Here is a 27933-nt window from a genome sequence, read left to right as displayed (position 1 = left end):
CATTGCTCACTTTGGCAAATCTGACGAATCAGGAGCCGTGTTTCCTCCTCCAGCAGCATGTCCGGTTGCGCCTCTGCCGCTGCTCTCAGGGTTTGGTTGCGCCGTAGTTTTCCGTTACCAAGCAGCGATGAAACGTGATGGCGGTGAGTTTCTGAGTTTGTGTTTGTTTTCTCCTGCAATTAACTTAAAATATCTTCTAGAATATATGAGAATAAATCTGTAGATTGTTTTATTAGGATACTAAGTTCTTTAGATGTTCTCAGTGTTGTTATTGTAGTGATGGTGAAGGCACCTGGAGCCTAATTCCAATCATTTATAATGTATTTTCATCATAAATCTACACTGTTTATAGTTTAGATGATGCTTCATTATGTTTCTCTTCTTCATTTCATTCAAAACTAGGAAGCAACCATCAGTCACCTCCTGGACTAAGGATGTGATATGTGAAGGTCTTTGCTTGAAACTGCATTCAGTATGTCCACATCCAGGTGATTAAACATTCATTCGTTATCCTGGTCTGGGTTGAGCACACACACACTCACACACACACATTAAATCATTATCCTGGAGCAGAGTCACCAATTCATCTCACTTAACTCTGGAACCTGGAGAACCCAGAGGAACCTACAAAGCTCCACACATCCAATTAGGATCAAACCAAGAAGCTGGGAGACAGCAATGTTAGATGATCGGATGATTTGTTGTGGGATGAAAATAGAGCACTATATAATGTCTACGTGTGCAATATTCAGTAGTCTCGGGGCTTCAGAAGCGCACAGACCTCCACAATTATCCATGGGTCTGATTGGAGAAAGTGACATCATCAATGCATTTGCTGATGTAGCAGGTCACTGATGGTACTTAAGTCTAAAAGGGTTGTTTTTTTTTTGTCAAATATAATTACAGCACAGTACAATTCTCTCTGGTTCTCTGTCTGTCTCTCTTTTTCTGTCTTTCTGTCTCTCTGTTTCTTGGTTAGTACCTCTGTCTCTGTCTCTCTCTCTCTCTCTGTCTGCCGTTTTGTGTTTTTCTTTGTGTATCTCTGTCTGTATCTATGTCTGTTTCTCTGTCTCTCTGTCTGTCTCTCTGTCTGGTTCTCTGTCTGTTTTTCTTTCAATATCTCTGTCTGTATCTATGTCTGGTTCTCAGTCTCTTTCTGTCTGTTTCTCTGTCTGTTTTTCTGTCTGCCTCTAATTTTGTCTCTCAGTCTGTCTGTCTGCCTGTCTGGTTCACTGTCTGTATTTTCTGTCTGCCTGTCTGGTTCTCTGTCTGTTTTTTTTTCTGTATCTATGTCTGTTTCTCAGTCTCTCTCTCTCTCTCTCTGTTTCTCTGTCTGTATTTTCTATCTGTTTCTCTGTCTGTTTTTCTGTATGCTTCTAATTCTGTCTCTCAGTCTGTCTGTCTGTCTGCCTGTCTGGTTCACTATCTGTCTCCCTGTCTGTTTTTCTGTCTGCCTCTAATTCTGTCTCTCAGTCTGTCTGTCTGTCTGCTTGTCTGGTTCACTATCTGTCTCCCTGTCTGTTTTTCTGTCTGCCTCTAATTCTGTCTCTCAGTCTGTCTTTCTGCCTGCCTGTCTGGTTCTCTGTCTGTCTATCTCTTAGCTTCAACATCTCTTCAAGCTTACGAAAACCATTTCTTGCGTTCACACTGGATCTGTCAAACCAACGTCGACCAACATTGTCCTCATTTTGAAGTTAATTATTTGTCCTATAACATCGTTCCCAATGTTTCTTTCCTTTTTTGTTGGTGTTTGATGTAGACACTAATTTACTGGAAATAAAAGTGTGTGTAAATTTTTAATCTGATTAGTCGTAATTTTTTTTGTGAGGTCGTCGATACGAAACTCTAACAATTACTAGAAAGAATAACGATACGAGTTGTTGTTGTTTTTTTTTTTTTTTTCCTCCAGCGATTTCCGGGAGAAGTTGCGGAAGAAACGGCGTGTGCTGCAGGACTCTTTGGTGAAAGTGAGGGACGACACGCAGGTCTGTAATCTGACTGACTGATATCCAAAAATGTAAATGCTTTCTGTCGTTTATAAACATTTAAATTTGCACCAGATTTGTCTGTATAAAGAAATGACTGTGTATATAGTAAATATTCCGATTATTATGTCGATGTTTGGAAGCCTGCACAGAACCCAGACCCTCAGCTTCGCCTGTAAAGAGCATTGTGTCTGAGGAGAACATGTAGCATCAGAGAAATCATGACTCAACATGTTCACTGAGGCGCTTAGGAAAGCATGAACACACACACACACACACACACTGAAACTCTAGTAAGACGGTGTGGCGTGTGCTCTTCCTACTAGGCCCTGGTTCCTCTCGAATCTGGCACCACTAAGGAGAACATTCATGATGCGGTGGAGGTTGGTTCCCTTCTCCTTGTGTCACGTTCTAGAACGTTGATCCTTTTTCACTCGTTCCTCAAACGTCTGAGCTTCATCTAGAGTCACTCCTTTCTTCTTAGCTTGTCTTTGCCGGTCCAAATCTCTCCTTCATCTCCTTTATTTCCTCCTTTGCTGTTCTTTAGGTGCTACAAACCCGATTCTCTCTTTATTTCCTGTCTAAAGCTGAGTGCTTCTTCAGGAGACTCTCACTCTTGATACAAGTGTATAAATATAACAGTGTATAGTTTCATATTTTGTAATATTCCATTATACACTATATGGACAAAAGTTGGTGGACACCTGAGCTCCAACCACTGAGCTTCCTCTCCAACCCATGTATCTTTATGGAACTGGCTTTGCCATGCTGGAACAGGTTTGGATCTACTAGTTCAGGGAAAATTTGATGCTACCACATCCAAAGACATCCAATATAATTGTGTACCCCCAAGTTTGTGGTAACGGTAGGGGGAGAAACCTCCTCAGGTGTCTCAATACTTTTGCCCCAGGACTGGAAGTCAGAGATGAACATAATGTTATGCCTGATCAGTGTATGTACTGTATATTCATTGATGTGCTCTAGACTCCATTTCTCCTGTAATTAAAGTTACATATTCGATGTGTACTACCCCAGGAACTGACCGGCAGAGAGGATGACCCGGGTGAAACCCTGCGGCAAACACTAAAAGCACAGAGAATGAAGAAGAAAAAGAAGGTACAAAAAAGCCAGGACATTGTGTTGCATTCGTTTTGAAGAAAACTAATCAGAAGAAGCTTCACATCAACACGTCTCTCATTGTCTTTCCTGTTGCTCTTTCGTTTCAGCTGTTAAAAGAGATGGCAGTGGATGTGCCTCCAGAGCACGAGGTGGTGCAGGAGGTGGTCACGGTTGTGCAGGAGCTGCAGGAGGGGCATCTAGAAGACACGTGGGCAGGACAAGATCACTCAGCTCGGGTACCCAGAGGTACAAGAGCATCAGTGTGTGAAATGCAGCATAACAGACAGAAATTTCACATTAAGATTTTGTGTCATTATTAAAGCAAGAAACCCAATCAACACAACTAAACACGTCTCCTTTCACTGTAGCCACAGCTGCTCTGCCCCAAATACATCATCTCTAGCAGAAGCATCGATAGTAACCTCATAAAACCTTCCTGTTTTTTTTCTTCTTTTTTTTCTTTTTGTGCATCAGCAAATTGCGTATTTTTGTGCTGCAGGAAAGAAAAAAAACTCGAAAGTAAAAATGTTTTTCGAGAAAGCGTAACAATCGTTTTGAACTGTTTGGGCCGATTTTACCTCACGATGTCCAACTTCGCTTGAAAAGTACGTCTTGTAAATGTCCTTCAAAGTGTATCTGTGACCAAATTCTATTTCTTCTCATCTATCAGTCGTTGTGAAATAAAAAAGAAAACGGCTATTAAATCCAAACGAATAGATTTAAGATTGTGCAGTTTGCTACGGATGCAGTTTGCGAGCTCTGACTTATTGTATTCCCCCTTGATGGCAAAGGTTTTGGCAACTCGAAATCTGATGGGTTACAGCAACCGTTTCATTGCTATGTATTGTAAGTGCCCACACTTGATTCTGAAGGCCTCAAGGAAGATTTATTTGACCCTGGAAACACGTGATGGCTGAAATATGATTGGATAGAAGCTTTAACATAAACATACACTACTGGAAGCAGCGCAACCGAGAGAAAAGCCTTGAATGCGTGTTACGAGCTTTGACAAGTGGCGGCTGAAATCTGCTTGGATAGATGACGTAAAACTTACACTAGGTGGCGCTGCTGAGAGAAAAGAAGAGTGGTTTAATGGAAATAATTTCATACATATTCATGGACCACAATATATTAAAACGCAAGTCAATGATTCTGTTTTGAATATTACATTGTTCTCCATACTGATGACTGACTAAAGGAATTTGAACCTTTTAGCTAAATATCGAATATAAGAGATTTACACTCCTGCGTATGACTGTTATTTCATGTGCTTCTTTTTCTGTGTCACATTTTCTCTCTCGCTCTCTCTCTCTTTCTCTCAGACCTTCCTCCTCTCCCTGTTTCGAGGGCTGACTCGAGTCTGTCGGAGAGCTCCGCGAGGCTGCGTATGAAGGAGAAGCTGAGAGAGGCCAGGGTAAGGGATTACTGTGACTCAAAAAAAGGCATCGTCCCGAATGCTGAAAGCAAGCAGTAAGGAGGGATGAAAGAACGAGAAGCGAGCGATGGATGTGTGGACAGTGCAGGATTTGTTTGCAACACGAATAGGGAAAAAATGCCTTAGTGAAAATTTAGTGTGGATTGTTTACATACTGAGCTTTTGTGTGTGTGTGTGTGTGTGTGTGTGTGTGTGTGTGTATGTGTGTGTGTGTGTGTGTGTGTGTGTGTGTGTGTGTGTGTGTGTGTGTGTGTGTGCGAGAAACACAACTTGCACTCATGAAGGAATGCGAAACTGTTTTCCTCTGCTGTCCAGCTGTGCTCTAATCAAAGTCTTTTTTTTTTCGAGCTCCTCTGTCTACATCAAAACATATTTCTGTTTGCTTGAATTCTGGCTTCTGATTGGTCGAAAGGGGTCGAGTCATAAATTTACCAATCAGCTTTTTTGTATGGTTTCTTCTACATTGTGTTGTTTTTTTTTTCTTGTTACTATAGTAACAGCTCATTCACACGGATGTGTACACTCTACAGGCAAAAGTATTGGGACACCGTGCTTTTCCAGCCATATGTGGTTCTTCTTCAAATTGGTTCCACAAAATTGGAGGTACTCAATTGCATAGGACGTCTTTGGACGCAATTCACTCGAACTTGGAAATTCAAACCTGTACCAGCATCACAATGCTCCTGTACACAAAGCCAGCTTTATAAAAATATGCTTAAAATGGGTTGGAAGTGTGTGGAAGATCTCCTGTGATAGAGCTCCAACCCTAATAAATGAACTTTGGGATGAATGTGAACACTGACTGCACCCCAGGTTACCTCACCTACATGACTTTGAGCGCAAATCTCAACAAAATCTAGTAGAACATCTTTCCAGAAGAGTGGACAGTATTACAGTGCAAATGGAGACTTGATGTGGAATGGGAGGTTCAAAAATCACATCCATCTTCTGGGACTGGTGTCCACAAAATTTTGTATATGAAGTATACATGAGTTTTCTGTAAGAAGATATTATTTAACAAGGAAGGAATGTCTGGTGTAACACTGAAGTGTTTATACTTTTACAGTCCAAAGCTGCCAGTCTGTTGGAGCAGGAGGCTTCCCAGGAGCCGGCCAGCCGTCTAAAGAGCCTCCGAGGCAGAGTGACTCTGACTAGATTTGACCAGGAAGTATGTTCATTCATTAGGGTTGTACATCACCATGCTTAGTGGTTCTTTTATATATATATATATATATATATATATATATATATATATATATATATATATATATATATATATATATATATATATTTGTAGGTAGGAAATAGGGTTGCAAAATTCCAGGAATTTTTTTTCAAGACTGGACATTTTCCATGGGAATCATTCGGCATTAATTGGGAATTTACAAAATTGCAGGTTCGCCTGTAACAGAGAACTTAAATGTATTTGGAAAACTGCAGGGCCACTAAGGCCACGCCCCCTACATTTACTGTGCATTCCTCCATAACACACATCATTTCTTGCATCAAAAAATTGTTTTTAAGTGCATTCACGTAAATTACATAAATATTACATACATTAACATTTTAAAATTCCTTGAGCTGTGTGTAAGATATTGTGCAACAAATTTATACTAAATCGATTAGTATTTAAGTTTGAATTAAACACATTTATCTCAAACAAGCAGTCGAAATAGTTAAGGCTAATATAATATATAATAACTTTATGAATGTTAGGATGAATACAATATCCACCACTAGGGGTGTAACGGTGCACAAAATTCACGGTCCGGTTCGTACCTCGGTATTTATTAATAGAATAAATCAAATGAATGCAATACACTTTTAATTATATTGATTAAATTAGAAAAAATTAAATGTAATAAATTAAATTAATTGTAAAATGTAATTAAACAGTTTGTATTTGTTAGACCTTACAGTGTGTGTGTGTGTGTGTGTGTGTGTGTGTGTGTGTGTGTGTGTGTTTTACATTTAATATAAAATTTATATTAAGATACATTGAGATGTTCTACTTCAGCAAACTTTAACAAATGTCTTCATTCTTTCCATCCTTCATTTATTCACTTCTTCGATATGCAGCATTGCCAGGTTTTCTCTCTTTAAGCTGTACAGAAAACGCTGAAGAATCCATACCGCTAGTTTTATCGATAACCAAGGAGTGGAAGTGGAAGCGGTTTCGCGCAAAACAAATCGGATATGTGTACGATTACACCCCTATCCACCACTGTACCAAAGATCTTTAAAATTCCCTTGGAGGTCCCCAGACCCTACTTTGAGAACCATTAATCAAAAGAATGGTCCGCAACTGATCTTATGCAGTCTTGTAGCTTTTCCTGTAACCAATAAAAAAGTAAACTTAGTCGCTACATTGATTGTATTGATGTTTGAGAACGTTAATATGAGCTGGATGAAGTAATCCTCTGACCTTACAGTCAGACGACGTCCTCGGCCAAAGCGACGCCTCCGCAGCTGCCAGGGTGAAATTTCGGGATGCAGCCAGACGAGTAGCCAGAGACAAAACTGTGAGAAAGTTAGGACCGGCTCAGTAACGAAAGAGTTAATCTGAGAATAAGCGATACCCAAATGTGTATATTATATGTTGAGTTCTGTGTTTTCGAACACTGTGGTTCAGACAGACAGCAAATCATCACTTTACTTTAAGTGCTTTATAAAAGCTCTAACGCACGGCTCTTTCACAAACAGGCCTTTGTTGTGCAAAAGAAATGAAAAAAAGTTGAAATAAAACCAAAAGGTCTTTTCCTGTTGTGTCTGCAGGAGGGTACAGCTCTACCTCTGCCATGTTAATCTGTATTCTATGTGACTCTCAGGACTCCATAGCCTCATATTCACGTATTCAGAAATCGATCTACAAATCAAATGTTGGTCACAAATTATTGATCAATTTCTAAATAACAAAAGTAGAACGCATCTACTGATAATTATGCAAAAAAAAAAAAAAAACGCAACACAAACGCCGACTTTAATCCGATGCACACTTTTAAATCGACGTTAACTTTTATGCCGATGGACCGATTTTCGGTAGTGTTCTAAAAATCTTTCTTTTATTTAACCAGCATTATTACCATATTGAATTTGAATGTATTTATTGTTTTTTTTTCTTATTCGCAATTTAATTTTGCTTCATTTTGTTCTTTCACACCGAACAGCCCGAAAGCGGTTTGCCCAGCGCTGAGGAAGCGTACAACTTCTTCACCTTCAACTTCGACCCCGAACCTGAACCTGAAAAGCGCAACGTGGAAACAAAAAAAGACGCAAGGGAAGAAGAGGAAGGCGGAGAGGAAGAAGAGGACACAGAGCAGGAAGGAGAGGAGGAGACCACGGAGAGGGTGAAGCATGCCATATTTACTTCAGGAATAATGTAACTTCACAAAGCAGGGTGATGTTTTTTTTTTTTTTTACAAAAAAACCTAAGGCGATACGATGCATGTGTGTTTCTCGTGTATCCTCAGGATGAAGATGCGCCGCTGGTCAGAGATGAAGATGAGGATCTGTTTGTTATTCAGTCAGCGCACGACTTCCTGGAGGTGAAGAAGGCTGAGTATGTTGAGAACGGCAGCCGGATAGAAAGAGAGAAAGAGCTTCTGTTCGTCCCCAGTGTGAGACCTGGTACAGTCCTTCCTTTTATTATATTAGATATACACTATATGGACAAAAGTATTGGGACAGCTGACCTTGCCAGCTGTATGTGGTTCCCAAACTGTTACCACAAATTGTATACGTCTTCAGGTGAACTAGGAGACCTAAACCAGTTCCAGCATGCCCCTGTGCACAAAGTCAGCTTTATGAACATACATGGGTTGGAGTGGAAGATCTGCACCCCAGGCCTCCTCACCTCACCTACATCAGTACCTGACTTTACTAACTGGCTGAATGAGCACAAATCTTCACAAAATGTAGTTCCCACAGAGTGGAGGTTAATTATAACATCAAAGGGGAACTACATGTAAAATGGGATATCCAAAACGTTTAAGTGTTACGCTCAGGTGTCCACAAACTTTTGTCCATGATGATGATGCCAATGATGATGGCAATTTCAGTGCCAATGTAGTTTTTTTTTTTTCCATATAGTAATGACCTAATGTTTGTGAACAAATTCTGTTTGTGTGGGTTTGAACCTCAGTGCCTGCTTCCTGTAAGCTCCCGGAGAACCTGCGTCCCCGTTATCTAGAAGAAGAGGGTCTTTATGTAGGAGAGCGGCCATACGTGTCCCTGACCAATCAGAGCATTCTGGAAAACCGCATCGTGAAGCAAGATCAGGTAAGGGTGTTATTAACTTGAGGTCGACACCGAGAGTCGATTGCTGGAACTATGATAGTTTTTCCGGGTTGCATCTGTGGCTGGAAAGAGGCTGGTAATTATACTCTCAATAATGCCATGTGATGTTTGTCGAAGTGACTTTTCATTTATTCATTTTGGATGTGACTATTTTCTTTTTATTTGAAGTGTCGCTTGCATTTTCAGTTTGAACACGTCTTTTAATTTTCTCAATAATAATTTATATAATTAATATATTCATGTGTATTTTATTTAGCACATTCAGTACTGTTTTATTTTTTGTCAAAATATTCAGTACTGTTTTAAAAGGAGTGTTTATGTATCTTTTTTTTTTTATTCAGTATCCGTATTAAAAATAGCGGTTGATTAATTGGTTATCGGTCAACCTCTAGTATTACTCTGTAACAGGTGCGTGGGTTTAGCTGAGATACAGGAACTATTCCAGAGAATGCCTGACACTTCCTCACGAAAATGAAACACCTGTAGGGTGAAACCACGTCACCGTGAGATCCTGCTTAAGCGCAAGTTTACTTATTAATTAAACCAATGACCTAATGAAGGCATTTAAGCATTTAACACTAGACATATGGGATTTAGAGGTATACCATATAGAGGTAGCACAATAAAATCTCAAATGTAATATTCAAAATAGCAATACATTTAATAGCAATAGCAATATATTCTTTATTTAAATGTAAATTTTTTTACTAGCATCTGTGCAAAGTTTGTGGTACAAAAGGAAAATCAATATGAAATTATTTTATTTACATTTATACACACACACACACACACAGCGGTCCCCCAAAACATCTAGGTTACGTTCTAAGACCCCTGCGATTTCCGTAAATCCGCAAATTTCTGTCACTTTATTATAATAGTGTTTTAAAAAATTTTATATAATTTGTTTCTCCAGGAGGTCACACAGAGACGAGTTTCCAATGTAAGCAAAAAAGTTTAATCCAAAAAAAAACTAAATAAATAAAAATAATTCAATTATTATTATTATTATTTTTTTTTTGCTGATTATTGATTAGGATTTTTGGTGCTTTCAGTCGTTCTTGTGTTTGTTAGCGCCCCTAGTGGTTAACCTAAAACATTGTATTTTTGGTCAGGGTATGAAGTGGTTTGGCGATGACGGACGGATCATGGCTCTGCCGGATCCAATCAAGGAGTCTTCATCAAGGCCACCCCTTTTCCACCTGGAGGAGGCGCTCGAACCGACACTGCAGACTGTTTACAGAAAGGTATTTAGATCAGTGAATATTTAAATATAGAAGGATAATTTTAGTGGTTAACGTTCAGTTGTCCATCCCATGAGGCTTTCAGAATCAACAGTGAAATTGTTGCTTTAACCGATCAGATTTCAAGTTGTTGACAACAGAAGCCTTCTAGCAGGTGAACCATAACGTCAGTATTTTCAGGTTGGACGGTCAGAGAGAACGCACCAGTCAGACTCTCAAACTGCTTCTGTAGCAAACTGCACCAGCTGAAATATATTCCACTAGCTGTTTGTTTGTTTTTTCATTCCACAATGGCTGACAGAGGAGAAGAAAATGATTTGGTTGCAGATACACTTACAACACTTTCTTCTGACTATCTTCAGAGGATCTTCATTGTATAACCTGCATCTTGTGTGTGTCTATTCTAGATTTTATTGCATTTATCTTATAAAGACCACTCTAAACATACAGCCTTCACCCGGCGTACCCGCTTGTGTTCTCCCACGCAGCTGTTGCTAGGTGACCGTCAGTAATATTAGTGGTGCTGAGAGGTGTTATATTTAAGAGTGGATCCAGATGGGCGATTATGTAACCCTGAGGACGGGGGTAGTGAAGGCGCTGATGGTGGACATTGTCAGGCCAGGCTGAGGACACAGACGTGTATGCTGATGTTGGCATAGACAGAAAAAAAAATCATCTGGATGGAATTTTTACATTAATACATTAATCAATATAATTATATAATTAATAAATTATAAATCTTCAATTTCAGCTGCCCCCAGTAGGGGTCGCCACACCGGATCGGATAGTGATCCGCATTTTTGATTTGGCCCATGTTTTACTGTGGATGCCCTTCCTAATTTATACATTCTAAATAATAAATATAATATAACACTCTCCGTGCAGCGAGCAGACTCGCGTGTCAAAACAAACAGCCCGTGGCGTCAGTGATTTGCCTCTAGAGGCCGCTCAAGTAATGACCTTCTAAAATGCTCCAGCAACAGACGCAAAATCAGTATGGTTTCTTGCCGAAAGTTCCAGCAATTTGGACTCTGGAAAGCCATCAAATTCATTTCAGAGTGACACGAATTCTTGAGTGTTCCCGGTCTGTCTTGTACAGGCGCTGAAATCGAAGCACATTAGCCGGTATATGGTGGGAGTCGGCGAGCCGGGCGGAGACTACCAACTGGACGTCGATGTGTCCGGGCTCATATTCTCCCATCATCCCCTGTTCAGCAGGGAGCATGTGTTGGGGGCTCGGCTGGCCCAGCTGTACGACCAGTACCTCAGCAGACGCCATAAAAACCTCACCTGTCTCCTGACAGATAAGGTGGGGTTTAGCAGCTTCAGTGCTGCTCAGTGAGTATAGAATTAGCTTTTGTTAAAAAAAAGTTGTGAGAATAACAAATACATTTCTCTGTGTTTGTTCAGTTAAATGGGTTGAGAAACGCCATTCACAATATGCTGCAGCTTCATAACGGAGAAGGTTTGAGCCTGGTGAGTCAGCAAAGAATTGTGGAGTACAAACAGGAAATAAGGTAAGGAGGCTCGGATATTGTTCGATATTTCGTGTCTCGTATTAGGTAAAATGCTGAACGACACCGTTTTTTCTCACCCAACCCCAGACACACTCGTCAGCTGCGAGACTTGGAGCAAGAGAGAGACCGAACTCTGCTGAAGAGCATCGTCAAAGTGTGGAAGGAGCTCAAAGGACTGCGGGAATTCCAGGGTTTCGCCAACACGCCCTACAAACTCTACGTCAGAAAGTGAGTGGTGGCTGGTTTTCTGAAAACAAGCACTGCTCTGGAAAACTATGGGGTGGAAATGTTTGGTTGTTGAATCACCGATCTTCTCGCAATCACCACGTTTTCCATCAGACACAAACACAACCAACACGAGCTGCCATGCTACGACGTTTAGCTCGTTTTCTAGAATGTATAGAATGGCTTTCTCCACTCGTTTATCTCTCGGCCCCGCAGAGAGGAGGTGGATCGAGGACGGGATGAACGAGAACACGAGGCGGAGATCTCTGCAGAGGTTTCCGAGCTGCACGCTGAGGCCGTCGAAGATTATGAGAGGAAGATGGTTGAGTACCGGAGACGTCTGGAGGAATGGAGGTCCTGGAGAAGGAAGCAGGTATCGTTATCATTCATTTCACAAGGTTAAAAAAAAAAAAAGATCTGACTTTTATTCATTAATCCACTGATTGATTTCAGAAATTAAAGAAGAAGCAAAAGCAGAAAGAACAGCAGTCTGAGGATGAAGAGGATGAGCACAGCGACGAAGAGTCAGGAGAGGTGCGAGTAAAACCAGAACCTCCAGAGAAACCGAGCACAGCGAGTTTGGAGCAGCAGGTCCGAGAGAAAGCAGCGAAGATCCGCAGGAAACCCGGAGAATCGATTTTGGTTCCAGAGCTTACGGTCTCCGGGCCGGTCACGCCTAACGAACAGTGTCCACGGTAACCTGAGAACAAATGCATTCGATTTTAAAAATAGGAATTACAACTCGTCCAGGCTTGATTACGTCTATTTATGGGTTTTCGTGTCGCTTTTATTTCTATGCAACAAACTCCTCTATAAATGTTCAGATCAAATCTTCCCTTAGAACGATGAACAGCTTCACACGCTCTCTGCGTACGGACTGTTCTCTTCTCCATACGTTCAGATGTAATACTTCTTCAATGTGCCTCCTCGAAGACGTTCTTCAAATGTTGGAGTTTTATTTACGATCCAGTTCATCCCAGAGCAGTTCAATAGGATTTAGGTGCAGAGACTGGGAGGGACGTTCCATGATTGATATCCGTAGTCCGGACAGAATTGAAAGGTTTTGTATGGAATAGGAGCCATGTTGGTCCAGGATTCCTTCCACTTTCCGGAATTAGTTTCCCAAGCAAAATGAAGGTTCCACCTCCATGTTGGACGGTGGGGACGAGGGCAGTCTTCTAACATCTTCTCCCCTGGTCTCCGTCTCACAGAAGTTCTTCTGTAAGAGACAAAAATACCACAGAACTTTCATCCACTCATTCACTGTTGTTTGTTGCATTGAAATAAAATTAGCATAAAGGTCTCCCCAAAACTGTAAGATTAGGTGTTCTTAAACTTTTATACAAAAAAAATCTCTAATTTAATATTAGTTACATACAGGAAATAAGTATTGGTTTTGTTTAAACATCTGTACAGTTTATATTGAGCTCTTCACATGAATTCATTTGGACAGAAATCCAGAAATAAAATTTCTTATTACAATAGAAAAGGAACCAAAACTAAAGAGGGAAGTTTCAGAATTAGGACAAAAGCTACAAGCTACAAAAAAAAAAAAAAGGTATGAACGATAGAATGAAGGATAGAAAATGTGTCAGAAAAGCAAGGCTTCGTACAAAACAATCGAACAACAAACGAAGCCGTGTAGCTTTAAGAAGGAAAAAAAAAACTGCCCCATGCTAATAAAGTTGAAACCGAATTTCTATGGATCACAAAGCCACTCTCTGGATTCTCCAGCTGTGTCCCATGTGTCTTTTTCCCGGCCCCAGAGGTGAATTAGGACGGAGGGAGGACGTAGCGAAGCGCTCGCTGTTTATCAAAGTGCTGTACAACGACAAAGAAGTTTCCAGAACGGACAGTCGCTCGCTCAGCATGGACTTCCGCGTTCACGTTGGGCAGATGTTCAACCTGAAAATCGTGAACTGGCCCGAGAGCATCAAACTGCAGGTATTGTGCGTGTGTGTGTTTTTATATGTGTATATGAACAAAATAGCTTTTCCAGCCAAATGCACTCCTTCCAAAAACTTGGAAGTTGGAGGCACACTACGATATATATATGACGTCTTCGGATCCAGTACTGTTAACTTTACCCTTCATTCGAACTAGGAGACCCAAACCTATTACACCATGACGATGCCCATGTGTCCAAAGCCACCTCCATGAAGATCAGCTTTATAACGGTTGGAGTTGAAGGTTTTGAGCTGCTCGATTTAGAGCTCAGATCTCAATCCTACCGAACACCTTTGGAAAGAATGTGAACGCTGCCCGCCCCCAGACCTCCCCACGTCACGTACTGACCCTTGTGTCTGACTACGCACAAGCACACTCCAAAATCTAGTGGAACATCTTCTCAGAAGAGTGGAGGGAATTATAAGAGCAAATTGGGACTAAATGTGGAATGAGATGTTTAGCACATACCGTACTTATGACCAGGTGTCTGCAAACTTTTGGCAAGATAGTGTGTGTGTGTGTGTTTGGGTGGATTGACGTGATATACTCTGCTGCGTGTCAGATATACGAGAGCGCCGGATCGTCTACCAATCTGTTAGCGGAGGTGTGTGTACCAGTTCCGGAGACTTCCGTTCTAACAGGAAGTGCTTCATCTGAAGAGATGGAGTTCAGCAGCAACCAGAGGGCCACGTTTAACCATGAGGGAGTCGGCAGTGGTGTGTATAAAGACGTCTTCATTCTTACTCATACACAACCTCACACACACACACACACACACACACACACACACACACACACACACAGTAGGATTGCATAAGACGTGATTTGATTGTGATTTGAGCGTGTTCTTTGTGTGTCGTTTTAGACGTGCCGTTCTCGTTCATGGCTGATGGCGGTAACCGCCAGACACTGCTGACCTCAGGGAAGCTGTCCTGCTGTGTGTCCTGGGCCGTAGGAGAAGATGACCTGCCCCTGGCTCCGCCCTCTGGCCAGCCCGGTGTACACAGGTGAGAGGCTTAAAGAAAGCATACACACAATCAGGACATCACACACATTGTACACACACTAACAAATTGTAACACTCTCTCTCTCTTTCACTCTCTCTCTCTCTTTCACTCTCTCTCTCTCTTTCACTCTCTCTCTCTCTCTCTCTCTCTCTCTCATTCTCGATCTACCATTCTCCCGCTCTGTAGTGGTCTGAGGCAGTTGGATGCTATAGCGTGCATCGGGGCGTCTGGGCTGAACGACATAAAGAAGCTGGGGAAATGGGCGACCGAGTCTCGCCTTGACCCCAACGACCCCAACAACTCCTCCATAATGCAGCTGCTCTCAGTGCGTGAGCTCACACAATAACCAGCCCCACATTCTCTGCTCAATGTGCTCTGAATCGCTTGAAAAATCAGAATCTGTGCAAGTCTTGAAAATTCAGGGATGTCACTACATCCAAAACCCCATCCAGCCCAGGAGGGGAATACTGATGCATGCACTGAATTATCATTTTTCTGTTTCCCATTTATTTAATATGTATGTGTGTGTGTGTGTGTGTGTGTGTGTGTGTGTGTGTGGGGGGGGGGGGGTATTTGCAATTACGAGTGGGGTGGCCAATAGGGTGGCCGTGGTTATGTCCATGCCGGCCGCAGCCACCCTCTGGCCACCCGTAGCTTTGCCCCTGCTATAGATCATTTTGCGCACCACCTCCTTCACAGGTGGCGAGCGGAGGGGAGATTGCGGTCCCTGATTATTTCCGACCGGAACAGCTGCAGGAGGAGTTTAACTTCCTGTCTGATGAGGAGCTGGAGCGCTCACGCCGCTTCCGCCTGCTCAGACTGAGGAGCCGGGAGGTGGCTGAGTTTCGGCAATTCAAATCCGTGCCTTCTGTCGAGCGGGAGATCTCGGAGAAAGTGTTTGAGGTTTGATTTCCAGTCATACTGATAGATCATTTTTTTTGTGCGTATATATATATATATATATATATAATATTTTTTGGGTTAAATATGTCAGGATTATGAGCGCAGGCTGAAGGAAGGAGAGCTGGTGGACACCAAGGAGCACATGGACGCACACAGAGCTCTGGTGGCTAAGTATTTACAGAAAGTAAGTGAATTCTCAATTCTGATAAGTTTAAAGCATGTGATTCCTTTTTCTGTAAAACCAAGTAGTTCCAGCTAAATGGCAGATTGTGTGATGATTTACTAATTAACCACGTAGTCTTCTTCAGATCTTCTTTCGGCTGCTCCTATTAACGGTCTCCACTGCGGATCACCTGTCTATAATCATTTCTATTCAATTCATTTTCTATTCTATTCCAGATACTTATATTTAATTTTCTCAGGAAGTGCGTCTCTATGTACCTTGTGGAAGCGATACCTCCGATGGGTTTCACGTTTACAACCAACGTTTTCCTTCTTCTTTAGGTGCGGGAATCTGTGATGAACCGCTTTCTCATATCAAAGCATCATTACGTGCTGTCGGATGTGATAGTGGAAGAGGAGGTACCGAGCATCGGGTAACCGCGCTTCCACTCCAAAGGAGTTCATCTTTTTTTTTTATTATTTTTGTCTATTCATATTTATAAGTCAGTAAACACAGATCAGCGTTCCTATTAGATACCTGTCACCTTCAAACAATAGGCAGAAGTGCAGGTTTGTATTCAGGACACTGGATTTTTTTAAACTTCTTCCTCAAACTGTTACCAAAACCTGTTCCAGCATTGCAACGCCTCTGCACAAAGCCAGCTCCATGAAGATCTACTTTACATGGGATGGTGGGGAAGATCTCCTGCTGTGGAGCTCTGGAACATCTTTGGGATGAATGTGAACGCTGATTGCACACAGACTCCCTTATCCAGAGGGGCTTAATCATACAAGGTCCCAGTTGAGTGTTAAGGGCCTTGTTTAAGCACCCAGTAGTGGCATCTTGGTGGAGCTGGGATTTGAACTTATGACCTTATCAGAAGGCCAACATCTTAATTACTGAGCTACCCCTTCCCTAAGGCTGTTGTCCACAAACTTTTGCCAAAAGAAATGTCATTTCTTGTTTTTCCAAACTAATTTTAGTAATAATCTAAAAGTAATTTTATATATTTTGCAAGCAAAATCTTTCAAAAGAAAAAAAATACATAAAAAGTTGGACTTTGGTCTTTTTGGTTTAAAAAAAAAAAAACAGAAAATGTTTTGAAATATAAATGAATCAGACTCCAGCTTTAGTGTTTCCCGTCTCTCGCCTGCTAGGATTGACTTAAGGATGATTTTTCGTATCATCTTGAGCAGTTACACATGCCAGAGATTCATTTCCAGGTTTATTGAGTGACACCGTGGTTCGTGTCGTCAGGATTTTAGGCCTGAACCTGTTCAAGCTGGCCGAGCCCAAGCGTCCTCTGAAGCCTCGGAGAAAAGAAAGGAAGAAAGTGACGGCTCAGAACCTTTCCGACGGAGACGTCAAACTGCTGCTGAACGTCATCCGGGGCTACGACATCCCCGTCCGTAAACCGCACACCAGGTACGTAGAGACGTGGGTGTAAATCAGAATCTGTGTATCAGTATTTTAAACATTTTCATAACCATGGTTTCATTGATAGCAAACCTGCAGCGGTGTCCAAGAGCGCGTTTACATCGGCCCAGTCGTCTCAGACCGCACTCCAGGGGGGTGATTGGCCCCTCGGCCAGGTAAATTACCTTCATTGCATTTGACAGACAGACAGACAGACAGACAGACAAACAGACGTGGTGGGCGTGGTCAGCCCCGAATCAAGTTACCTTTTTTTATGCCTTTGGCTCAGAATGCATTTAAAAATTTTAACTGGATTTTGCTACAAATATCACCAGAGTTTCGACTCATACTGTTGCCCTGTTCGCTATTCTAAAATCCAATATTAAGGATTTGCGGAAGTATTTTTCCGACACTAATCCGGACACGTTTAAAAACATCGTCTTTTGTCTGAAAACATCCCTCGTCTACACTTTCATTTTCGATCGTTTACCAAAAGTCGCTTCGAAATAAGAATAAGAATTTTTCCCATTTATCCCATTTATCCACTTCGGAGAGCGTTTTCAAAAAGTTTTCATTGACTCAAAACATCGTCTCGGTGTGGACCGAAGGCCAAAACGGAGAAAAATGTGTATTTTTAAACGTAAAAAGTATTAGTGTAGAGTCTGAAGTTACAGTCAGGAACAGACTCTCAGCGCTGCCGATCTGCACAGCAACAAAGATATTCTATGTGTGTGTTTGTGTGTGTGTGTGTAAAGCCCCAGATCCGGCCCTATGTCGAGGTCTCATTTCAGCGTACGGTACTGCAGACCTCCACAGCTGAGGGTCCGAACCCTTGCTGGAACGAAGAACTGCTGCTGCCATTCAGGTGAGCGTATTAGTAACCTGCTAACTAGCGCACGTACGGATTCAGTGTAGCAACGTTTCTCCGCCCACTCTGTTCCATCAGCGCTCCGAACGGAGATTACAGCACATCCAGCCTGCAGGCCGCCCGCGACGAGGTCTTCATCAGCATCTTTGACGAGGTCCTGTACGAGGTGGTGGAGGTGAGACGTGTGTGGAGCTGTTTCACATAAATCAGAAATCAGAAATCAGTGAACATCTGTGGAAAAATGTTAGTTAATTTTAATCATGTATCAAGGCTCTTGAATGGTGAGCTGAAAAATCTATAGCAGGGGTCTTCAGACGTCTTCAAAAGTTATGAAGACACGGGGCAGGGACTCTTTAACTGTTTATCTGTTACAATTGTTATATTACATTAAGAAGATTAGAACTCTGTTGTTGTTGTTGTTCATGCTTTATTGTCTGTATATTTTTATATATATTTTTTAATCTTTTAAAAAGATTTATGCATCATATAAACATATATTCAGCAATTAAAGTCAAATTGTTTTAATTTAATATATTTCCAGTTTTATACATTTTCCTTTTATTGTCATATGAAAAAATTCTACATTTCCATTCAGTTTTAGGTTTTACTTGAATGCAATAATTTAAATATTTTTCAAATGAAATATTTTTTCTTTGATGTTTTTTCAAATTTTTCCCCTATTTTTTTGCCAATTTTTTTTTGGTGAATCAACATAAATACCACGGGTTGAAGACCGGTTTTGGAAACACCTAGTCATATGGGTTTTGAGGTACATACACGTGCCTTTGCGACAAACTCGGAAAAGCCAAAAACAGACAAGACTTGGACAGTGAATGAGTGGAGGAAGTTCTCTGGTGTCCAAATGTAACGGTTTTGCCTCCAATTGTGCCCCCCCCCCCCAACAAGTCCAACATGGAGGTTGAAGCTTAATTTAGTTTGGGGTTTTTTTGCAGACTTACTCAGGAAAGTAAAATGAATCCTGAACCAACATGGCTACCGTTCCATACCTTTCAAGAGGCAAAGCAAAGTATTTCAGATGAACGTTTCCATTTTTTCAATAGAAATCGAGTGGAACATCGGGACATTTCTAGATTTGTTTGGTGAAAGTAAATCTACAACGCGTAAAATTACGGAGTCTGTTGCGTAGAATCAAAAGGAACACGCACATGTCTCTAAAAAAACCATAGAAGCCCATGAATATATACGTTTTACAATCGTTCGCATGTTTGAGCTCAGCGGCACGTTTAGGACTTCAGCACCTAAAACACTTTACACTGTTTATTGAGTCAATTTGTGCGTGTTTTCCTGTGCTTGTGTTCAGGATGAGCGAGAAAAAGGAAACAGCGTTCACACGCGCATCGAGAGACACTGGCTGGGATCCATCAAGATTCCGTTCAGCACGATCTACATGCAGTCACGGGTACGTTGAGGGAAATCACATGATCAGGGATGGGCTGACTCGTAGCATTGTAGAAGGGGTCATGGGGAATAAAACACAGATGATTTTCCAAATTCGGAATGAATCGTGTTCAAATCGTCTGATCGGTAGATCGACGGGACCTTCAAGGTGGCCACGCCCCCAGTGTTGCTAGGCTACAGTAAAGAGCGGAGCCTGGGCACCGAGGGCGGCTACGACACGGTGAGGAGTCTGAGCGAAGGCACCTTCCTCACCCTCTTCATCACTATCGAACCACAGCTGGTGCCTGGAGACACGGTTAGAGAAAAGGTGAAACTCGAGGACTACTCATTCAACCTTTAGGTTATCTTCCTAACCCCCCGGCTCTCTGATAACAGGACCGAGGTACCTCACTATGGGAATCACCTCAGTTGCCCTCGGAGGCAGGATTATTTCTGCCACATTCTGAAAATGAAGGAAAAGAGCTGTAACTGCTCAAGAAGGAAAATTGAATAAAAAAGAGAACGAGAATAAGGCAGGGACTGTTAAAAGCAGTGTATATAAGGAGGCGGGACTCCTGCATCACTGTCGTGATTGGTCTGTCAACCGACAGACGTGGTGTGATTGGTGCTTCCAGGACTGGTCACACCCGAGGCAATTCCCATAGTGAGATACCAAACTGATGTTTGAAAGAGAACTTTCTTTCTTTCTTTCTTTTCTTATTCACAATTTTGATCACTTTTTTTTTTCCATTACATAAAGGCTTCATTTTCTTGTTCTGTGTTGTTCTTATTTCGCTGCTACATTTTGGTAGATGAAGAATGGAAAGGTAACTGATGCATTCTCAGTACAGAGTGTGTGTTTTTGGGTGTAGTTTTAGCAACATCCTCCTTCTGGATAGTCATTTCCCATTGAGAACTGAGAGGATTAACGGTGACGTACGTAAAAGCACATAGATGTCTGTGGTCAGGTGTCTACAAACCTTTGCCCATGTAGTGTATAAACGACCAATGAGACGACGTCATGCAGTTCACAGCTTAAAGTGCTCCCTTTGACTGTGAGTGCAGCTTTGTGCTGCCATCTGTTGGCGTGTTACAAAACTATTCCCGAAACCTTTTGATGCCACCTCGTATAAAGCATGTAAACTAGAATGTGTCCTTGAGTGAATCCTGACCGTTCCCTCAACTGTATGGTCTTCGGCTTGGTGAAGTTTGACACGCAGGAATCCGAGCGCTTGCTGTCGGCATGCGAGAGCTTCGAGAAGGACACAGGGAGGAGGTTCCCGGACCGACCCTGTCTCACCACTGTGGTGGATATGAACGGCAAAACCGTCTTCATCACACGCTTCATTCGAGCCCTCGGCCCTCCGCAGGAGCTGCTGGACGCTTTTCCCAACAACCCCCAGGAGGCAGCGGTGAGTCTGAGACATAGAATTTTTTATTTTTTTGTTTTTCTGGAACAGAGACATTTAGAACTTCTGTTTTAAAATCAAAACATCTGAATTTTATCACAAAAGAAAAAAAATTGTACGGAATCATGAAAATGTGCTAACGGAAATAAACATGATGCATATTGATGCATATAATTATGTAATTAATCAGTTATAAATAATCAATGTAATAGAGCACTCTGTGCAGCAAGCAGTCTCGTGTAAAAATAAACAGCATGTAGCGTCAGTGATTCGCCTCTAGAGGCTGCTCTCAGAATGACAGTGGACCGGAAGCTGGAAAAACTATCGGTTTGGATTTAACTATCGATGCCTCGACCTCTATTAATAACTAAGGAAAATGTTAGTTTGAAAGACAACCTTTATTATCAAAATACAAATATATGATAAAATTTATATTTAAATTGAATTCTCTAAAGATGTCTCAGGCATTGTTTGGAAGGCCGTTTTAAATGTGGGGGTGGCCATAGTTTTGGGGACCCCTGCCCTAATTTATAAGCAATACTTTTTTTTTTTCAGGATCTTGTCGCTCGATACGTGTCTCTCATTCCCTTTCTGCCGGACAGCGTCTCTTTCTCTGGCGTCTGTGATTTATGGAGCAGCTGCGATGTAAGTGCGCATGAACAATTCCACAAAGTCCTTTCTCTTCATACGGCTTTTTCCTAGAATTTTTTACATCGTGTTTCCAGCAATTCCTGACGCTGTTGGCGGGAGACGAGGAGGAGCACGCCGTTCTGCTCTGCAATTACTTCCTGTCCATGGGCAAAAAGGCATGGCTTATCATAGGAACCGCCATCCCTGAGGTACGAGGCTTCAGGTCATGTGATGAATACTGTCGTACTGAGTTTTACAGGTTTGATTTCTTGATGTATGTCATTTTTTTATTTATTTTAAACATATGCACATAGTCATTAAACACACCTAATATTGGGAGTGGGATTGATGATGATGAGGATGATGATGATTGTATTATATATTGCGTTTTCGAGAAGTATCGCTCAAAGAATTATCGCGATGCTCGCGTGTATCGATATTTCCTTACACCCCTATAATGAAGTATCAGGGTGGTTGCGATGTGTATTAATGTCCGAATGTGTTATTGGTTCCAGGGTCCTACAGCGTACGTTCTCACCCAAGAACACAACAGCTACGTGATCTGGAACCCCAGTACGGGGCAGTTCTATGGACAGTACGACACGTTCTGCCCTCTGCAGACAGTCGGCTGCCTGGTCAACGCCGATAATGTGAGCACACACGCACACGCACACACACACGCACACATTTACACACATCGAGGAGAAAATGAAATACAGATCTTCTTGGTTTGCTTGGTGCTTTTATCTGGTGCAGGTGTGGTTTAATATTCAGACATACGCCACTCCCATGAGGATGGGCTTCGACGTCACCAAGCCCAAGTGCTGGAAGCCGTTTTTCTCCAGAGCGTTCCCCGACCCCGGCATCTCCAGCGTCCAGGTTAGAAACGAAACAGAGCGTCAACCAGTCGTTACCATAAAAACAATGAGTATGTATATGTGATTATGACCAATTTTTAGAAGAGTGAAAAAAGTCTTGTTGCATAAAGAGTATTTGTGTGTGTGTGTGTCTGTGTGTCTGTGTGTGTGTGTGTGTGTGTAGCCTGAGGAGCTGGTGTACAAACAGACAGACAAGGCAGCAGCAGCAGAGTTACAGGACAGGTGTGTGTCTCTCTCTCTCTCACTCTCTCTCTCTCTCGCTCTCTCTCTCGCTCTCTCTCTCTCTCTTTCTCTCTCTCTCTCTCTCTTTGTATACTTTTTTTCTCTCTCTTCCTTTTTTCTTCTCCCTTACCTTCTTCCTCTCCATCTCCTTCTTTCTCCTTCAGTCTCTCTCTCACCCTCTTTACCTGCTTCTATCTCTCTCACCCTCTTCAGCTCTTTCTCTCTCCCCCTTTTCCTCTCTTTCTCTTTCATTTTCTCTCCCTCATTGTCTCCTTCTCTCTCTCTCTTCTTCTCCCCCTCTATCCCCCCCCCCTCTCTCTTTCCTCCTTCTGTGTCTCTCCTTCTTTTATTACTTACGAGTAAAATGTTATGTTCCACAGGATAGAAAAGGTTCTCAGGGAGAAGATCATGGAATGGCGCCCCAGACACCCGACTCGCTGGAACCGGTACTGCACGTCCACCTTACGCCACTTCCTGCCCCAGCTGGAACGGAGCGGAGGCCGCGAAGTCGCCGAGGAGCATCGGCTCGAGCTGCAGAGTCTCCTGGGAGACTACAGGGTGAGTGTTGGAGAAACGGTCGATTATTCTCCATCATTTAGAAGAACGTTTGTGTTCCTGTTTAATCCTCAATCACACGATGCTCTTTTGCTCACCTCAGATCTCCGGCTTCCCCCTGCACCTTCCGTTCTCCGAGATTCGACCCATCGTGGAGGCGGTACACAGCACAGGCGTGCACAGCGTCGAGGCTCCTAACGTGGAGTTCGCGCTGGCCGTGTACGTACACCCTTACCCCAGTAACGTGCTCTCCGTGTGGGTTTATCTCGCCTCGCTAGTCCGTACACGCTAGCTCGCGCAACACTACCGGGGTTTCTGGGTGTAGCTTTTTTTCAGGACTTTTTGGGACATTCATCAGAATGTGTTTGTCTTATATGGATATAATTCTATCCGAGTTCATTAGTAGCAGGAGAACTTCCACTCCAACCCAGGCAAAGCAGATCTTCATGAAGTTTGCTTTGTGCACAATGGCATCGTCATGCTGGAACAGGTTTGGGTCTCCTAGTTCAAATTTCATGCATCTTCATCCAAGGATACAATTGTATGCCTTCAGCTTTGCAATGACCGTTTGGAGATGAACCTCATACGACTGGGAAAGTCAGGTGTCCCAATATTTTTGTCCATGTATTCTATTTTGGGATTTTTTACTGAAGATTGAGTATTTCTACTTGAATCTAATATATATTTTCAGTATCATTGGTTCCTGAGGGGAAATTTTACTATCAAGCCATACAAACATTGTTTTTTTAATTTTTATTTTTTATAAAAACCATCCTTGCTTTTGCGTTATAACACTGTAGAGCAGAAAAAAAACTGACCAAAAAACGGACTTGGACAAAAAAAAACGGATCAGAGAACGAAAATCTAGATCTCGATTCCCTGAGGATTTGGTTACTTTCTCCTGTCACATTCATGAACCGAAACCTTCTGACGTTTGTTGACGGAGAAGAGAAGCACGTATTTTTGTTTTCCGTCTTCCTTTGAGTCTTTCAGTCAAAACAGGTCACCTGTAGCGTCTCGAGAGAGCAAAACAAAACCTCCTCGGGACGTTTTCACGCATTTCAACCAACAGTTCAAGTTCATTTCAGCACGTTTTAAGTAAAAAAGGAATTTTATATCCGTATTGGCAAATATTGAAACATTTGTGGGTTTAAAAAAAAAAAAACTCAACATTCTACATCCTTTTTTTTTTTTTTTTTTTCTTTCTTCATTCACAAAAACATTGACCCACATTACGTTTGCTGACTTATTTTTGGTGTGCGTGCAGTTTTTTTTTTTTTTTTTACTGTAACTTTCCTGCAATAAAAAGATTTTAAAAATTAAGCTTAAACCAAATCCCTTCCACAAAACAACTTTATTTCCCCTTATATTGTTTTCTAGGCCTTTATCTCATCAATCACGTAAACAGACTTTTACGTAAACAATGCGTACAGACAATGAAATTAATTTTACTGATGAACTTTCTTCCTCCACTCTTTATTTTCTTTCTTCCCTCCATTATTCAGTTTTCCCTAATCCCTACCACACGCTATTTACTGGAGTTCCTGTAAAACCCCGTTGTACGAGCACAATTCATTCGTGAAAATTGCTCGTAGATCCATTTGCTCGTACGTTTGAACTGATATTCGCCATAAGAATAATGTAAAAGTGAATTAATCCGTTCCGAGACCTCATTCGATCGCTTATTTCTGCACTTAAAAAGTATTTGTAGCCTATTTTAATAAACAAATACACAACAAATTATCGTACGGTAAACATAATTTAACACTTTCACACATCACGCTCATACTTTTCCACTATTTCGTTCTTGGTTTCTATTTACTTTCGTTTTCACAGCACCTTCACTGATTTTCTTGGGAGACATTTTTCAAGATTTATAGTAAAAAAAATAAATAACACCATTTTGCTGCACTAAACAACGAGAGCGACACAAGATGAACTAAGCGACCGATGCTACCCTCGGCTGAAAGCGGGGAACCGGCAGCGTGGGTTTGTTCATGCCTTCGAAATTTGCTCGCAAAATAGGGTCAAATTTAGCGAGCGAGGTCGCTCGTATCTCCGTTTGCTCGTACTATTAGTTACTCGTACAATAGGGTTTTACTATACAGTCAAGAGCTCGGCTACAAGATTCGGCCTCGTCCGAAATGCTTTTCTGCTTTTTCTGCTTCTGGTTTGAGTTCTAGTAGCTGTTCCTTGATCATCTGATTAATACTTAAACCATCACATCTAGTTAGACAGTGTACAGGTGTACACAGTATACACAGTAAAGAGGATGAGGAGTGCTAGTATTAAATTTTTTTATTAAAAAAATAAAACAAAAATCTTTACAAAAATATATAGACAGTGTATATTTAATGCAATCGTGTGCCTCCAATTAACTCAATGATCCAGATGTTTAGACTGAATCTGAGAGCTCGGTTACTGCTTCTGAAATTGCTTCAGTTTCAGTACAAGGAGCCGAGGGACTGAGGGATAGTTCGTGTTTGAGACGGACTCGTGCTCGACGGCCTGTGAAAAATCTTCTGCACGATCTCCTTCAGATGATTCCTGAACTTCAGGCCGACGAAAACGTAAAACACGGGATTGAGGCAGCAGTGTGAGAACGCCAGCAGCTTGCACACGTACTCGGCGTAGTCGAGATGATGCGTGACCTCGCAGTCTGTGAAATAATTCACGTTCAGTTGGGTTAAAGTTTGGAAGAAATTCACCAGGTTATAAGGAGCCCATCCGAGAAAGAAGGCGACAACGATGGTGAAAATGAGTCTCATAGTGCGGTGCCGCTTTTTCGTCCTGGTATTGATGATGGTCTTTAGGATACTCGAGTAGCAAAAACCCATGACCACGAAGGCGCAGAAGAAAAAGCCGTTCTGTACGTATGCAAATATGATCTTTGCCTTTTTGGAGTTGTACTCACAGTAGAGTTGTGAGGGATGTGCTGGATCTGGTATTTCCGAGCTAAAGATGGAAGCTGGTACGGCTGCTGCGATGCTCAGGATCCATGCGACGGTGGGGATTAAAGCAAAACCCTGTCTTTTTTCCCAGTCGGACAGAGGGTACACGACGGCCATGTAGCGCTGTATGGTCATCAGCATCAGGAACACCACGCTGCTGTAAAACCCAGCGTAGAAGACGAAGCAGATGGTCTTGCACGCAACATCTCCAAAATTCCACCCCCAGATGAAGTAGTGAACCCAAAACGGCAATCCGACAGAGAACAGCAGGTCCGACAGAGCCAAGTTCAGTATGAAGATGTTGGTCAACGATTTCATATTCTCATAGTGTGCAAGAATCCCCAGAACCAAACTGTTCCCTATGATACTGAGCACGAACACGATGCAGAAGAACAACGGTACCAGAACCGAGCCGACTTTTGCCACAGCTTCCTTGTGGCACAGTTCATCCTTAAGCTCGCTCATGTCTGCATATTCATAATTGGGTTCCACATTGTTCGTGTCTGTAAAGAAAAAAGATATCACTAAACATGCATAAAAAGCAAGAAAACAAGAAATGAAACTTTTGTTTATAAAAAAGAAATAAGAAATTGCTGTGGAAAAAGAAACTTAAACAGTCATGCATATTTTATTGAAATATATTTGCTTAAATGAATCCTTATTAAGTACAGATTATACACACCTGTTGCATTCATTCTTTTCTGTTCTCAGTAAACCAGTGTCTGTTACTGACTTCCTCTGTGTTTGTTTTATCTCCCTGACCAATTACACTATATTTAAAAAGATGTAAAAAAAACAAACAACAAAATAAAACCCTGCAAAAACCCCCCCCAAAAAAGTCAAAAACTGACTTTTTAAGATTTTCAATGCTCATGTACAAACCGAGTGTACAGACCTCTTATACCTTATGGGTCCCTTTCAGGATCTGACAAATGATTAAATCGGGTTTCACTACTGCTTGCATAAGAACCGCCCATTTATATTTATTTGAGATTCTATCCAGGTCTCTTTCATTTATGTTCTGGATCATTGTAGTAGGACGTAATACTGTTTGTTTTGAATTAATTTGTAGGTAAAATTTTTTTGCATTTGGTATTTTCGCTGTTTTTTTCTTTCGTGGCTGATTTTATGAATGAAGCAGCTGTTCCTCAATTTTTCGTTTTGCTCCACGTTTAGGTTTGTATGTAGGGTTTTTGCTTTCATGTATCTTTTTAGTAGCTTATTGCCAGTGGTAATTGTGTTTAAATAAAAACTAAAATTATTATAAATGTTTTTAACATATTTGCAAAAAAAAAAAAATTATTTATATATAATTAATAATAGATGCACTATATTTTTATTATTTAGAAAATGACCAATAATTTGTGAATGTTTTTTTCAATATTCGATAGATTTCTGCATTAAGCATTTTAAGATGTAGGCATTTCTGTATTTATAGTGCAATATAACATGAATAAAAATCTTTCCATAAAAATAGAAATTTCATTGTGCCTCCAAACTTGTGTTCATCCATTAGGTGTTTCCTTGGGAGGTAAAACCAAGTTGGTGTAATGGTTCATAACATCTAGCTAGAAGTAAAATATCAAAAATAATAACCCGTACCTACGACAAGGAAAGAGTAATAGAAAAAAACATAGATATCTATAAAATGTCTTCATGTGGTTGAGGCTTTTTATCAGATTGTGGTCCAAAAAAATCCTCCCCTGATTAGCAATAACCTAATAACATTTACTTCAAAATGTCGCCCTGAATGAGTAAACATGCGGTT

The 27933-nt window shown here is 41.5% G+C and overlaps 2 protein-coding genes across 2 annotated transcripts; one reads left to right on the top strand and one right to left on the bottom strand.

The window, feature by feature from the left end:
* Positions 1-59: 59 nt before the first annotated feature.
* Positions 60-27639, top strand: cc2d2a (coiled-coil and C2 domain containing 2A). Its single transcript, XM_083521343.1, has 41 exons — positions 60-143; positions 403-488; positions 1910-1985; positions 2312-2368; positions 3021-3101; positions 3212-3350; positions 4427-4518; positions 5606-5707; positions 6972-7061; positions 7707-7886; positions 8010-8166; positions 8681-8817; positions 9749-9775; positions 9948-10079; positions 11176-11385; positions 11487-11593; positions 11681-11821; positions 12035-12191; positions 12272-12513; positions 13585-13762; positions 14328-14481; positions 14631-14772; positions 14959-15097; positions 15472-15675; positions 15767-15859; positions 16180-16271; positions 17096-17263; positions 17343-17430; positions 18010-18119; positions 18201-18297; positions 19444-19542; positions 19672-19848; positions 20729-20932; positions 21485-21574; positions 21655-21768; positions 22075-22209; positions 22316-22438; positions 22601-22659; positions 23040-23217; positions 23318-24821; positions 25240-27639. The coding sequence occupies exons 2-40, from the start codon at positions 475-477 to the stop codon at positions 23504-23506; spliced, it is 4974 nt and encodes a 1657-aa protein (XP_083377469.1). The 5' UTR covers positions 60-143; positions 403-474; the 3' UTR covers positions 23507-24821; positions 25240-27639.
* On the bottom strand, positions 25495-26973 carry LOC310715152 (chemokine XC receptor 1-like). The gene is made up of 2 exons (XM_083521419.1): positions 26848-26973; positions 25495-26668 (listed from the first exon to the last, which is right to left on the bottom strand). The coding sequence occupies exons 1-2, from the start codon at positions 26858-26860 to the stop codon at positions 25659-25661; spliced, it is 1023 nt and encodes a 340-aa protein (XP_083377545.1). The 5' UTR covers positions 26861-26973; the 3' UTR covers positions 25495-25658.
* Positions 27640-27933: the final 294 nt, after the last annotated feature.

The sequence above is a fragment of the Silurus aristotelis genome (genome assembly GCF_946808225.1).
Source record: "Silurus aristotelis genome assembly, chromosome: 19".
In the NCBI taxonomy this organism is placed as follows: Eukaryota; Metazoa; Chordata; class Actinopteri; order Siluriformes; family Siluridae; genus Silurus; species Silurus aristotelis.
Note: the sequence above shows the minus strand (reverse complement) of the source record. Positions and strands in the feature narration are given on the sequence as shown.

Excerpts from the sequence above, each read along its gene's own strand:
- cc2d2a (XM_083521343.1), top strand. Across the intron at positions 3,351-4,426 it reads CTCAGCTCGGGTACCCAGAG|ACCTTCCTCCTCTCCCTGTT; the intron begins GTACAAGAGCAT and ends TCTTTCTCTCAG. Across the intron at positions 22,660-23,039 it reads GCAGCAGAGTTACAGGACAG|GATAGAAAAGGTTCTCAGGG; the intron begins GTGTGTGTCTCT and ends TATGTTCCACAG.